Source organism: Pteropus medius, unplaced genomic scaffold (genome assembly GCF_902729225.1).
Source record: "Pteropus medius unplaced genomic scaffold, Ma_sr-lr_union100, whole genome shotgun sequence".
NCBI lineage: Eukaryota > Metazoa > Chordata > Mammalia > Chiroptera > Pteropodidae > Pteropus > Pteropus medius.
Genome location: NW_024349799.1, coordinates 15966393 through 15981755, shown reverse-complemented (window position 1 = coordinate 15981755; position 15363 = coordinate 15966393). Strand labels below are relative to the sequence as shown.

The following is a 15363-nucleotide window of genomic DNA, read 5'->3' as shown; positions in this document are numbered from 1 at the left end:
TTTTTTCTTTTTCTATTGGATTTATAGGTGTTTAAAGATGCTTATTTTAGTAAAAGGCCAATTCCAAAATCAACAAATATCCTGGTTTGTTAAGTGTGAGTTTATTTAAATATCTGTGGAAAGCAACTGGACTATTGAATGGTCTTAGAAAATTTACACATCATTGAAGCCAAAAGTTAATAAATTTTTGCTTTAAATTGATTTTTTCAATGACACATTAGAGACTTAAGTTATACTGAGCACTGAGGAGAGCCTGATTAAGTAAAATAAAGAAGAATAATATTTTATTTATTTATTATACTCATGAAAAGAGGTAACCAGGGCCATGTAACCATTTCAGTATCTGTCAGCTTTTGATGGTATTAGAGCTAACCAGGAAAATGGGGAAAGTTGTTTTCAGGAGGCTTTTAATCAGTAAATTTCTATTATTTCTAAAGTTCCATTTGAATTACAAAAATGTTTTAAAGAAACACCATTCTAAAGGAGAGAAATTGGTCAGTATGTTCCAAGTCTGCCTGTACCTGGCTTGTGGCAGACTCCAAAGTGAATTGAGGATATGTATTTACTAGCAAGGCTAAATTGCTGGAGCCCGTCTTATCTCTAGAGAGTTGACTGTTTTGAGTTTGGTGTCATCTTATGCAGTTATGTATTTAAAAGCAGGGTTCTGTAGTCTTGTCTGCTCTATTAGGACTCAGGCAGTTGAAAGGGTTGATAAGAGGAAGAAATGAAGTGATATTTATTGAAACGAAAATAAAGCAATGTGTTTTGAAAGAGTAGTACTTGAAAATATTGTTTACAATTTCCAGCTGTACCATGACAACCTACATTTGTACATATTACCTGTTCATGTCCTCTTGCATATTTTTATGGTTGACGTAATATTTTTGAGAAATATGCATTTCTCAAATTTTAGAATGCTGTGAAAACCGCATATTTTGAAGCTCTGAAAAATAAGAGATTAAAAACAAATATTTTAACCCATCTGCTGCTTATCCCTCTAGATGTTTTTTCCTGTTGTTTCTGAGGAAGTGCAGAAACTAAGAATTTGTAACATTATGGAGTGAAATAACTTCAGTTTGTTAGACTGATCTCAGTGATGGCACTCGAGATGCCTCACCTGTAGTAACTGTAGTTTTGTTTTGTATCTTAAGAAATTTTGCAGCTGGAAGGCCCTTGGGAGGAAGTTGTACAGATCAGAGACTAGGGACCTAGATCCCTTGATTCTGGTCCAGCCTGCCATTGGACTTCTGGTTACACAGCCTTTTTTTTTTTTTTTCTTTTAATCGAGGTATAATAGACATATTATTAGACAGCCGTTCTATTGTTGATGAAAATTTGCAAGTACTTGTCATTCTTACCTTTTACTTTTTGTGCCTGTGACTTGAGTTTAATACCATTTTCTTTTTTTAGAGACTCACTCCCCTAACCTTCTAAATAAATTAGCATTTATTAAACTCTTCATGGCCTGAATTCCATTCTTATCACTGGTTATAGGTCTATAGCTGATGCTCTTTATGGCAATGACTTTACGATTTTTCCAGGTACCAGAGATCTGTATCTAACAGAGTTCCAAGTTAATAGTGGTTTCATCCATTTCTTTTTACTTTTTTCTTTTATTTCTTACCCCCTGCCAAATGGTGGATACTTCTTGGATTTGGGTATAATCCATACATTTGGTATGGGCCTTTGACATGTTATTCTTTGACTTATCTTTTAAATTTTGTTTTCTCATTGGTAAAATGGGATAACAATAGCTACCTCATAAGATAGTCATAGAATTAAATGAATATATATTTGATCTAATAATGATGATGATGAATATTAAGATCATTTTAACTCTTGACTGTTTCAGGAATTCACTTGATTTAAATGCTAAGGTCCATGGTGTTGAAAGGAAATGTTATAAGTACTTTGTTATTTTATGTTAACGTAGAGCTTCCCTTCCCTTCCTGTTTTTTTTTTTTTAAACTAAGTGCTAGTTATGAAGTGTTATAGGTAATAATTACAGAAACAATTATAAATTTTATAACTAGCTTTTAGTTAATGCTCCCGCCGAAAGGCCATCCAGTTCTACTGTGAACTTTGACTTGCCTTTATGAAATGGTAAGCCACTTCATTTTTTTTGTCTCTAAGGTTAGAATAATACCTTTTATAGTATGAAATGTCAGAACATAGGAACCAGCTCAAGCTAAAAATAGGACAATATGAGTTCAGAATGAATAATGACAATAATGGATAAATAAGGGGGATAGAGGAGATGCTCTTCACTACAGTAGAATGCCAACTAATAAATGTAGAAGGAATAATGAAGTTAGAAAAATCACTATTTGCAATCATAGTAATAACTGGTTTATGGAAGAATCAACAATGGAAAATTTAAAGAGAAACAGGATATTACATAGTTTCAAAGTATCTCATAGATTACTTATTATTAAAAAGGGAAATATGATAACTTTACAGAGAACCTGGGGGATACCACCTTGACTAGGTGATCATCTCCTGATGTGAGGCACCTAGAAGGACACAACAGCACCTCTCTGTTCTTCATGCCCAAAATTATAACCTGAAACTAACTATGATGAAACTTCAGACAAACCAACTTGAGGAATTTTGTAAGACAATTCTTCAAAACTATTAATCACGAAAGTAAAAAAAGACCAAAGAACTGTTCCAGATTGAGAGACTAGAGAGACTTGATATATAAATGAAATGCATGATCCTAGATTGGATCTTGCATCAAGGGAGAAAGTCATCATGAAAAACATTATTGGGATAATTGGTGAACTTTGAATATGGGCTGTATTCCAGATAATAGAATGGTATATGTTAAATTTTCTTAATCTGATAATTCTGTGATTGTGAAAGAGAATATCCTTATTTTGAAAACATACATGCCAAAATATTTAGGGTTAAAGGGGCAAGACGTCAGTAGCTAACTCTCAAATGGTTTAGGAAAAAAACACATGCACACAGAACAAGCAAATGGAGCAAAACATTAATTGGTAAATCTGGGTGAAGAGTATACTGCAGTCATTTGTATTAATCTTACAACTCCTGTACATTTGAAAGTTTTTCAAAATACTTTTTTTTGAAATCTGCTGTTTCAGAGGAATTGCTAAATGCTGTAATGAGTTGCTACTTTCGTCATTAAAATAGTATAATGGGTTCAAAGTCTTCTGAGTAACTAGATCTTCCTATTGTTCATTTTTTTCTATTTGCATTTTGACTAGTTGTCACAAGATGCCTGTTGAGAGTGTCTAGGATCTATTGGGTAGGCAAGTTTTATTAAGTGAAATTAACACAGAATTTTTAATACACCCAGTTACCTCTGCTTTTTCCATAAGAAATGTAACTTGCAGAAAACATTAAGTATATTAATGAGATTAAATCTTAAAAGATTTATAATACAGTATTCACCTTACAGAAAAGGTTTAAAGAAAACTCTCCCAAGCTTATATAAAGTACCAATAAAATATTTAACTATTATAAGCCTTACTTATCTACATATTTGCTTTCCTTCATCTCCTGAGGAAATTTACGTTATTTTTCTTTTGTCTCTCTGTTTTGGGCCATTTCTTCGTTTCTGGTGACTCTGATCTAATCTGTTCAGGAATGCTAATTTTAAAGGAAAGGTGTTAATTAACCTATTTTATACTGTCACTATGAGAACACTGACTGCTCTTAATTTTTTTTTTCATCTTGTTCCTAACATAATAAAGGCTTTTAATTCCTGGTTAAAGATTTCTTCATTTATTCACTGTCTTCTTAAAAGGAGCATTTTGTTTTTCTTACAAACATTTAAAAGCCACCAAATGAAATTTATTATGCTCTCAGTAAGTGTACCCAGGTTCGTTTAAAGTAGTTTAGGTAGAACAATTATTTCTTTGTATTTTCAAAGGGAAAAAGGGTTGACTAAACAAAAATAGGGGTAGTTACCTGTTGTTGAACTCACCAATAATAAAAACAAAATATTGCTTAATGCACACTATCTCTAAAGAAATATAATAGTATTTGTCATACTTGTAAAATTAATACTTTATTTATTAATTGTATTAAGTTGAACTATATGAAATTGCCAGTCTTCCACAATTTTCAACTGACAAAAATGGCAATTTTATATAGTTTTAACCTAATATGCGATTTTTAGAGGTTCTTCAATTCACTTAGAATTTTAGTCACTTTAAAATTTATTTTCATAGTAGCTATTTTTGTATATCAACAAATAAAAATTGAATGCATATCTCCTTAATCTGAAATTTCTCTTTAAAAATAATATCTAATTAGATGAATGTCCAATGACATAGGAGTAATTATGATGCTTGGTAGAAAATGCAGGATGGAGTATGTATTGCTAGTATAACTAAGCTATATTATAAACATGAAAAAAATGTGCAAAAAAAATAGAACTACCTTATGACCCAGCAGTTCTACTTCTGTATATTTATCTGAAGAAATCCAAAACACTAATTCAAAAAGATATATGCACCTCTATGTTCATTGCAGCATTATATACAATAGCTAAGATATGGAAGCAACCTAATACCCATCAATAGATGATTGGATAAAGAAGATGTGGTACATATATACAATGGAATATTACTTGGCCCTAAAAAGAGTGAAATGTTACCATTTGCAGCAACATGGATGGACCTAAAGGATATTATGCTAAGTGGAATAAGTTAGACAAAGACAAATACCATATGATCTCGCTTATATGTGGAATCTAAAGAATAAACTAAACAAAAGAGAAACAGACTCATAGATACAAAGAACAAGCTGATGGTTGCCAGACAGGACAGGCCTTGCGGACTTGAGTGAAAAAGATGAAGGAATTAAGAAGTACATATTGGTAGTTACAAAATACCTTTATAGGGATTTAAAGGTACAGCATAGGGAATATAGTCAGTAATATTGTAATAACTGTATATAGTGCCAGGTGGGTACTAATTGGGGGATCACTTTGTAAATTATATAAATGTTTAACCACTATGTTGTATACCTGAAACTAGTATGAAGTAATATTAAATGTCAACTCTAATTGAAAAATAAAAATGAAAAAAAATGAAATCTTGCCATTTGCTATACCATGGATGAACCTACAGGGTATTAATGCCAAGTTAAGTAAGTCTTGGTCTGTTTCTAATGATTGATTTTTTTAAGATCAAAAAAATTGTTTTTTTATAACAGTTGGAATACAATATTATATTAGTTTCAGGTGTGCAACATAGTGATTAAACATTATGTAATTTAACAGAGTGATCACCCTGATAAATCTAGTACCCATCTGACACCATAGTTATTACAATGTTAACTCTGTTCCTTATGATATACTTTATATTCCCATGATTATTTTGTAACTACAAATTTGTACTTCTTAATCCTTTTCCCTTTTTCACCTAACCCTTAACCTCCTCTCATCTGGCAACCATCAAAATGTTCTTTGTATCTATGAATTTGTGTCCGTTTTGTTTATTTTCTTCTTTAGATTCCACTTGTAAGTGAAATAGTGGCATCTGTCTTCCTCTGTCTGACTTACTTCAGTCAGCACAATACCCTCTAGGTCCATCCATGTTGTTGCAGATGGAAAGGTTTCATTCTTTTTTATGGCTGAGTAATATTCCATTGTATATATATACCACCTCTTCTTTATCCATTCATCCATCCATTGATGGACACCCAGGAAGCCTCAGTATCTTGACTTATAAATAATGCTGCAATGAACATATGGATTCATATGTCCCTTTGAAGTAGTGTTTTAGGTTTTTTCAGATAAATACCCAGAAGTGGGGTAACTGGATCTTTCTTTTCTCTTGTTGTTACCTTTGTTTTAAAGTATTTTGATAAAAATATTGCTACCCCAGCTTTTGTTTGTTTCTGTTTTCATGAAACATCATTTTTCATCCATTTACTTCTAACTAGGTCTGTCTTTCAGTCTGAAGTGAGTCTCTTGTAGGCAGCATGTGTAAGAGTCTTGTTTTTGTGTCCATTCGGCCACCCTATCTTTTGATTGAAGCATTTAATCCATTTACATTTAAAGTAATTGTTGATAGATATGTAATTATTGCCATTTTATTCATATTTTTGATTTTTTTTTTTTTATTAAATAAGTCTCTCCAACATTTTCTTTAATAACTGGCTTGATGGTGATGAACTCTTTTAGCTTTTTTTTTTTTTTTTTTTGGTCTGGGAAGCTCTTTATCTGTCCTTCGACTCTAAATGATAGCTTTGCAGGGTAGCGAAGTCTTAGTTGTAGTTCCTTGCTTTTCATCACTTTGAATATTTCCTGCTGATCCCTCTGGCCTGCAAAGTTTCTGTTGGGAAATCAGCTGACAATTTTATGGGAGCTCCCTTGGGGTAACTGCTTTTCTCTTGCTACTTTTAAGATTCTCTCTTTGTCTTTAACCTTTGGCATTTAAATTATGATGTGTCTTGGTGTGGGCCTCTTTGGGTTCATCTTATCTGGGACTCTCTTCCCTTCTTGGGCTTGTATGTCTGTTTCCTTCATCAGGCTAGGGAAGTTTTGTCATTATTTCTTGAAATAGGTTTTCAGTTCCTTGTTCTCTCTCTTCTCCTGGTGCCCCTTATGATGCAAATGTTGGTACACTTGATGTTGTCCCCGGGACCCCTTACACTATCCTCATTTTTTTTGGATTATTTTTTCTTGTTGCTGTTCTGATTGGGTGTTTTCTGCTGCCTTATCTTTTAAGTCACTGATTTGATCCTCTGCCTCATCTTATCTACTGTTGATTCTTTCTAAAGTATTCTTCATTTCAGTTTTTGTAGTCTTCATTTCTGATTGGTTCTTTTTTATGTTTTCTATGTCCTTTTTTTATGGTTACTTTCTCTATTGAAGTTCTCACTGAGTTCATCTACTCTTTCCCTAAGTTCATTTAGTATCCTTATAACCAGTGTTTTGAACTCTGCTTCAGGTAAATTGCTTGTCTCCATTATGTTTAGTTCTTCTTCTGGAGCTTTGTTTTTTTTTTCACTTGGGACATGTTTCTTTGTCTCCCCATTTTTCCTGCCTCTTTGTGTTTGTTTCTATGCTGCTATGTCTCCCAGTCTTAGTAGAGTGGCCTTATATATTAGTTGTGTCATGGGGCCCAGTGGCATAGTGTTTCCTGGTCACCTGAGCTGGTGTTCCACTTGTGTCCTTTGTATGGGTTGTGTGTGCTCTCCTGTTGTAGTTGAGCCTAGGTTCCTGTTTGCATGTCAGTGGGAGGACTGGGCATGATCGGTAGAGGAGCTGTTGTTCAGGGGTTGACCCTACAGAGCAGGATTTGCTTTAGTAGAGCTCTGGTGCCTGCTCTGTCTGCCCTTTGGGTGTGTGGTCTTCAGATATGATCCTAGGTGGTGCTCCGGCTCAGATTGATCCAGTTCAGGGCCTCCTGGGAGGGGCCTTGCTACAAGGCAAGTTTAGCTGCAGCCTGCACCCTACTGGGGCCACCTGGCATGAGCCACCAAGTGATCCACAAATGGCCACCACCCACTCTGGGCTTGGATGTGCCTCGAGAGGCCAAGCTGCAAACTGAGGCCAGCTGCCACTAGTGCTAGGCTTGGGGCTGCTCAGCAAGAGGTATGGAGCACGTCAAGGCCATATGCTGCTTATTTAGGTTTTGTGAATCTTTGAGAGATTTTGGAGAAGTCCGAAGCATGAGCCAAGACAGGCTGTTTGTATGGAAATTCCACTGGAAGCAGCTTGGGTCGGCCTGCAGGTTGAGTGGAGTGGGGTCTCAGGGAATCACCAGGGTGGGGTGACCAGTATTATCCTGGTTGATGGAGATTCAGATATGGTGGCTGCCTGCATCTGTAATCTGGGTGGGGTGGGCTCAACAAAGGAACAATGCCCTCTGCCAGTGCTTCTGTCCAGAAGAAGCTCCCCCTCCAGCCCTTCTCCAAAGCTGGACAACTCAGTTCTTCCCTGTATGTACCTGGCACCTCCTGAGCTACTGCCTCAGCCCTGGAGCTCAAAGAGAGTGAGTTAGTCAGCAAGTAAATTTGCACACAAGCCCTTTAGGAGGAATGTTTGTGATTCCAGAGGCTCTTCATTTCACTCAGTACAATCTCTGCTGGTTTTCACAGCCAGAAGTGGGGACTTCTCTTTCTGGCACTGGACCCCTGGGCTAGGGAACCCAATGTGGGATCAGGACTCCTTGTTTTTCCAGGGAGATCTCCGTAACTGAGATATTTCTTCCGATTCTCAACTGCCACACATGAGTGCCGGACTAGCTTGTTTCGCGTCTCTGCCCCTTCTACCAGTCTCAAGGTAACCTTTTCTATGTGTCCCCCATTGTAGGACTTCTTTCCAGCTAGACTTCAGGTGACTCCCAGTGATGGTTGTTCTGTAGTTTAGTTGTAATTTTTATATAGTGAGAGGAGGCAAGCACAGCATTTACCTACTCCACCATCTTGACTGGAACTCCTAATGATTGATTTTTTAATTCTGGTTGTGAGTCATTTTTTTGCTTCTTTTAATGTCTGTTAAATTTTTATTAGATGGTAGACATTGCAAATCTTATGTTTCGGGGTGCTGTGTTTCATTGTATTTCTTTAAAAAGAGTGTTGGACTTTGTTTTGATGCTTAAGTTACTTGTGATCAGTTTGATCCTTTTGAATCTTGGCTTTTAAGCTTCATTAGAGTACATATAGAATAGCCTCTAGCCCCATTACAAAGTATTCTTTCCAGAACTCTACTAGATATTCCTTTTATTAACAAGGGCTTTCTGCTCTCACTAGTAGAAACACAAACTAGTCCCAGCTCTCTCTGGACTCCAGGATTGTTCAGCTTACTGTTTTATGTGATTTCTTTTCCTAGTCTCACTGAGTTTCACCCCACATGTGCAGATCATTATTCTGCAAAATATTCCGAGGAACTCATCTGCAGATACCCAGAATTTTCTCTCTGTGCAGCTCCTTCTCTTGTATTTTGCTATTCAAATCTTTACTGCCTCGGCCTCTCTGAATCTCAATATCTATCTCATGAATTTAGCAAGATTGTAGGCTCCCTTTGAGTTTCCTTTCCCTGCATTGCAGCTTGGAAATTTCCTTCAAGCAATAAGCTCTGGCAGTTGTAGGACTCACACATTGTTTTTCTCTCTGAGATTGTAGATTTTCACTGCAGTTGTCCAACGTCTGAAAAACAACTGTTTCATATATTTTGCCCAGTTTCCTACTTGTTTATGGTAGAAAAGCAATTCCCATAGTAGTTAATCCTTCATAGATTGATGAGAAATGTTATATAAATTTTATACTTTACAAACTTTTTAGAATAATCAGAAGAAATAAATTTTGTCCTTTTACGTTTTAACCAGTTCACTCCATTTTCTCCACATTCCGATTTGTATTTACTATAAAAGAAATTGATTTCATGTTCTATTGAAACTCTAGTATAATATATATTCTTAATTATTTGCAGGTAGGGGCGTTTCAAAATAGAGGTTCATGCTAGATTTTTAAATTACTCAATATGGTGAGGGGGTGTTATATGGTACCTGTATTTTTTAGTTGAGTTATAATCGACATACAACATTATATTCATTTCAAGTATACATGTTTTTATTGTTATTTATTGACTAATTTCTGTCCTAAGGCTAAATGGCCTGTATTTGAGTATCACAGGTGAGACCTCTCTCTCTTTCACTCCCTTTCTAAATATATAACAGCCCTGAATCACTGGAGAGGCTTTGTGGGTTTTTATTTTTGTTTTTTATGTTGCTTTTGGCTTGTTTTCCTTTGCTGGGTTTGTTCTTTGTCTAAATACATGTACAATTCTTGTTATTGTCACTTATAACTTAACTCAGTATTTGTTTGCTACTGTTCTCATTTTGTTCACTTTAGTAATGCTTAATTTAAAAATGTATCTACATAAACAGTATTTTATTTGTCTGATTTTGTTTTTTCCTAGGTGGTATAGCTGTATGCTAGGAAAGAAATGCAGCCTTGCTCCTCTGAAAGAAGAACTTCGCATACAAGGCGTAAGCCTTTATCATTACTGTTCTTGTGTATCTACTTTCGATGGTAGTTGGAGTACAGAATTTTCCTTTATAACTTAAAACTCTAAGAGGGTTTTTTGGTTCTATTTATTTATTTTTTTAATTTGTAATTTTAAGGACAAAAGGAACTTTTTATAAATTGTTAAAATATTTGGTCTCCTTTGATAATTACTTATAACAGAAAAAAGAGTGGGAAAACAGGATAAGTAGAATATCAGAGAAACCAGAAATCAAAAAACCTGGCATCTGCATATCACTGATCCCACACCTGACTCCTTTTAACTGCGGAAACTCAAGGCTACATAAGTTAGGGGGCTTGTTCCAGGTCACACATCTGGTTATCAAAGAACAGCTAGAACCAGAATGATCCTCAGTCCACTGTGCTTCCCCTTATGGTGCATCAGCTCCTTGCTTCTGTTTTGAAAAGCAGATGACAAATAAATACTACCCCTGTCTCTCCTCCCAGTTTCTGGTGTTTTGGCCTGAGTAAGCATGAACAGGGTGACTTTTCAGAGAAAGAGATCAGATGTGGGGTCAGTGGTAGAAACCAAGTTTTGGTTACTTTCTGACATTCTACTCATCTTATTTTTTCTACCACACCTTTTCTATATTAAAATTATAACAGTTACAATGTAGTGTTTAATTTTCTTTCCAAAATCTGATAGATAAAAGAGAGACTACATCGCTGTGTCTAGCTGGACTTTGGTGGCTTGCTTTCTTTTAAAAAAAAAAAATTAATCATTTTACCAATAATTCTCTGAAGAGCTGTTTTTTGGGTGTTTGATATATTTGCACTTCCAAGCCAGAACCATAAATTTTCTCTCTAATGTTTTATGGGGGGGGTGGGGAACCCCACAACTTTGTTTATATATAATCTATTTATTATTAGGCATCTATGCATAACTGTTGTTGGATAGTAGTGTTTGTTAACTGATAAAAAGAAAGACCAACACATGATTTAACATGAGGCAGCAGCCAGAAACACTGGTAGAATGACTACATTTTGGTGAGATGCTGTGTTGTTGGTTTCAGGTTCCTAAAGTCACCTACACTGAATTCTGTCAAGGTCGGACAATGAGATGGGCTTTAGCTTGGAGTTTTTACGATGATGTAACAGTACCAGTAAGTAGATATCTTGCTTCTGTTTTTCCAAATGCCAGCAAATGGCGAGTTTTAATAGGTCATAAATGAACTAAATTTGTACTATCTTGTTTTCCTGAAGTTTGCCCCAAATGCTTATGTCAAAATGGAAAGTGATTATAAACAAGACACAGTCCTGGAAGGCTGACTCTGGTGATGTGGAGCCTTTCTCATGGGTCAGGGCAACATAGTGATTCTTGCTTAGCAAACATAAATGAATTGGAAATGTATTTTTTAGGAATTAAATATTCAGGTAATACAACTTCTGTGGAAATACTTGAGGGTTTAATTATTCTGCTGGACACTTCTCAAGAATTGAAATGGAAATTGTTTATTTTCCTTTGCTACTGCTGCTTTCCCAGAGTAGCTATCTCCTTGGGTTCCTGAGTCAATATAGAAATGGCCATATTGGGTTGCAGGCTTTTGTAACATTTAGAACTCTTCACTAGAATAATCCCTATCTTGACTTTAATATTAGCCCTAGATTATTGATCAGTTTTGAAGCTGGATGATAGGTCTTTATCTTCTCGTCTCTACTTTGTGTATGCTTGAGCTTCAAATTTTCTGTAATAGAACATTTTAAAAAATGATTTGTTTCACAAACTTCTTGCTCTCTGTGCTACTATATGTAAAGGAAAAAATGCTTATGAACTGGTGAGACTGAATAAATTTTCTGGGCTGTACTGAGAGAGAGTAATAAAATAGCATTTGTTCTTGCACGAGTGATTGACTTATTGTTGCCTGGATCCTCCAGCCTTAAGTTTATGCACCCATTGCATGGCATGTGCTTCTTCTGCCCATAGTATTGATGGAGGCCTAGTACTTGGTTCTTCAGGTCTCTAATCCTCTATGCATACAATATCTCCTGTCTTTGTCCATATAATATCCCTTGTCCTTATTCTTGGTGGTCCTCTCCCAAGGTCTTGGCTACTCTTGGTCTCTAAAGTCATCTTAAATGTTACTGTGTCTTTGAGCCTCTTTCCCTCCTCTTAGGACAGAGGAGTAGACACATGTGCAGAAGTACAGAGGGAGAATTTGCAGATGTTTCTGAGTACATGAGCTCAAATTTGAAACCGAGCCTGTCCTTGCTATACTCTGCAACTAGATATGCTACTGGATTGAAGTAAGTTTCCCAGTCAAGTTTGAATGACCTGTCCCATGTAAGCCTAGACCCACCTCTGTACGATGAATGCTGTATGGTATGTAAAAGTTAGAGTTTGAAATATTGACTGGTTAAAAAGATGTTTCTGCTTTTTTGACCTCCCACTTTTTTTTGTCATCTAGAATACCAGGGCTTTCACACTAGATGGTTAAAATCATTAGTAATGTCCTAGGTTATTCCTGTGCAGACACTAATAGCTGTACGGATATGGAAGTGCCCCTGTTTCCAAGTGCGTTTTGTTTAATCTGCTTCCCACATTTGTTGGCACTGCAGGAAGAAGAGCTGATGATGATCTCTGGCCCTCTCCATACCATCTCAGAGACCAGAGTTGCCCTTGCCCTCTTGGATTAGTGGTTATTTCAGATAAAAGTATCAAAGGGCACTTTGTTTCTGTGTTAACAAAATCAGCTTATTTTAAAAAAGAATCTTCTAAGCCTTCTTCCCTCCCTGTCTGTCTTTTAGGTCATCCTTGAGCCCTGTTCATAGTTTCAGCCATCAAAGAATGCCTCTTGCTAAGAGCCTCAGATTTATCCCATGCCAGAGTACTCATTCCTCCCCACCACTATGCCAATCCAAAGCTGTTAATAATGCATTCCCAAGTGTTCCATTACATGCACTTAAACTACTACAGGGAAAATGGCAATTTCTGATTCGTGGTAACCCAGCAACAGTTTCTTAGCACTAGTGCTCTTCACCAACAACTGTTTTCCCAGGGGTAGTCCCAGGGTACTCATGAGGCTCTTGGTGGGCTGTCCTCCCTGTTCTCCTTTTCTCTACCTGGACCTCTCCCCACCCCTTGCTTTTCGAAGGGGTGACTGTTACCTGACTTTCCTCCTCTTGCTTCTGTTGGGAGTGGGGAGAGAAAAGGATGATCTTTTAGATGAAGAGAAGAAGCCAAGAACTAGAGCTAGTTAAGAGAAATATTGACCTACTTCCCCACCCTACCCCCATTCCTGCCTTTTTAGGGTAAATGTGCAAGTTACTATGGCAACTTCTGTTTTCACTTGTCTCAGGCCTACTGACTTGTTTCTTTTGGTGCCGAATGCTGAAAAATTCTAATTCACCACTGATTCAAGTGCCTACACTAAGCCCATTACTGGTCTGGATTTATGTAAGCAACAAAAAGATGAGTCCTAATGTTGATAGAATTTTTGTACAATCATTTCTGATTGATGATGCATATAAGGAAGCATCTTGTAAGGACTATTCTTTACAGAATTTTAACAAGGCACTTAGAATGCCCCTTTGTCCCAGGTTCTCTTGTAATTGCTCTAGGCATTATTTTAGCTTTGCTTTTAGAAGTTTGATACTTGTTAAAGGAAAAAGGAAAAATAATGTGGCTCTAGCAAGTTGTGCACTCTTGGTATGAGCATTGCCTAGGAACTCTGGTTTTAAAAAATTCTTCCCCTGTGTTCAGGACATTGCCTGGGACTTTCCTGTCTACAGAATAACAACTAGAGGGCCTTTTGGAGAGCAAATGGAGGGGATAAGTCATATTAATTAGGTAGCCTTGTCAGTGTCAGAGTTGGGATCTCCTGTCAGTGCTCTACTTACTATTCCATAGGTTTTCAAACTAGTTCCAGATAGATTAGGGTAACTTGTAGGTGTCCCAGGGGATAACAGTTGCATGTAGACATCATGCTGGTACTCTCAGACCTCACATTTTAATCAAAGCTGATCTTTTAGCAGTATTATTTATTGGTTTTATTTGTTGAGAGGATTCACTGTTAAGAAATGGTTTGACAGTCAGTACTATACCAGCTACACATTATGCTACAAAACAGATGTTTAGGGCTGAGCTCTTGAGCAAAACCAAAGCTAAGGACCCTGTTCTTAGTTATTTTTCTTATTAAGTCTGATCTTCAATGTGATAATACCCTAGAAATAAGACACCATTTACTATCTCTTCAAATGATTAGTTTAATAGGAGAGAAAAACACTTGAAGTATTGATGCAGAATTGTGTATAGGTAAGTACTGAAATGAATGGTAAGGGACAAGAATGGCTGGGAGTTAGGGAGTTCAGAAAGGGTAGCTGTTCAGGATGGGCTTGTCAGAGACGACTTCATGGAGGAGGAATTAATTGTCGATATCTGACTGGTACTTGGTGCTCAGTATTTTCTGAATGTTAGAAGGAATGATATAGGACTTGTACTAAGGTGCAACATTGAGAGCAGGAAGTTAATAGATTTAGTATATTTGAAGCACTGCATATACCTTTGTTATTTGAATGCTTCACACACATTATGTCATTTTATCTAAACTTGACAACCTGAATTAGACGGTATTATCCCCACTTTCTAAATGACTAAACTGGAGCTTCTAAAAAGTCAGGTTGGAACTCAGGTCAATCTGATTTCATAGCCTGTGCTCTTAGTCAGTATGATACTCTGCTTTCCAAAGAACCACTGTTTGTTCCAGCCTGTCCATGTAATACCTACTCATATAGTCCTTCATCATCTTGCTTATAGGCCATCCCCAACAGCCTCTCTTCTCGTGTAAGAGTCTTTTGGGTTCATCCTAAGCTCACCAACCATTCTGCTCAAAAACTCCTGAGTGGCTTCCTACTGCCAATGGGCTCCTCATTTGGCTTTTTGGGTCTCCCATATCTGTCTTTGACTTTCCCTTCCATTGTAATCACTCCCTGTTTTCTTGACTATACTATCTTCTACCATATTAGCCTCCATAGACTTCTCAGTGACTGTGCAGCCTTTGCTCACAGTCCTTTCTCTGTCTTGTCCATTCCTCACACTTCACTACAGCCCAGCTCAATTCCAATTTCTGCATAAAGCTGTCTTAACCATTCAGCCCATAGAAAGCTCTGGACTTGTACTTATTTTTTTCAGCCATTTATATTCACCATAAACTTCTTTGTGGCATATTTTGTATTGGTATTTTGTTTAACTGTGGCATGGTGGATAACATCAAAACTATTGCATGGTGTTTAGAAAATGCCTTTTATGAGCTGGCCCCTACCTATCTTTATGTTGAACAGATTGCTTAACTTCTCTAAGCTTCAGTTTCCTCATCTGTAAAGTGGAGGGTATTAATAGTACCTACCACCTAGGAG

General features: G+C 36.6%; 1 protein-coding gene across 1 annotated transcript in view; it reads left to right on the top strand.

Annotated features, from left to right (window-relative positions):
• The window catches only part of METTL16 (methyltransferase 16, RNA N6-adenosine), a 66189-nt gene that overhangs the window by 32395 nt on the left and 18431 nt on the right, over positions 1-15363 (top strand). Inside the window, exons 7-8 of the mRNA XM_039886343.1 lie at positions 9905-9974; positions 11025-11114. Of these exons, the coding sequence (XP_039742277.1) occupies positions 9905-9974; positions 11025-11114 (160 nt within the window). The remainder of the gene's footprint in view (positions 1-9904; positions 9975-11024; positions 11115-15363) is intronic.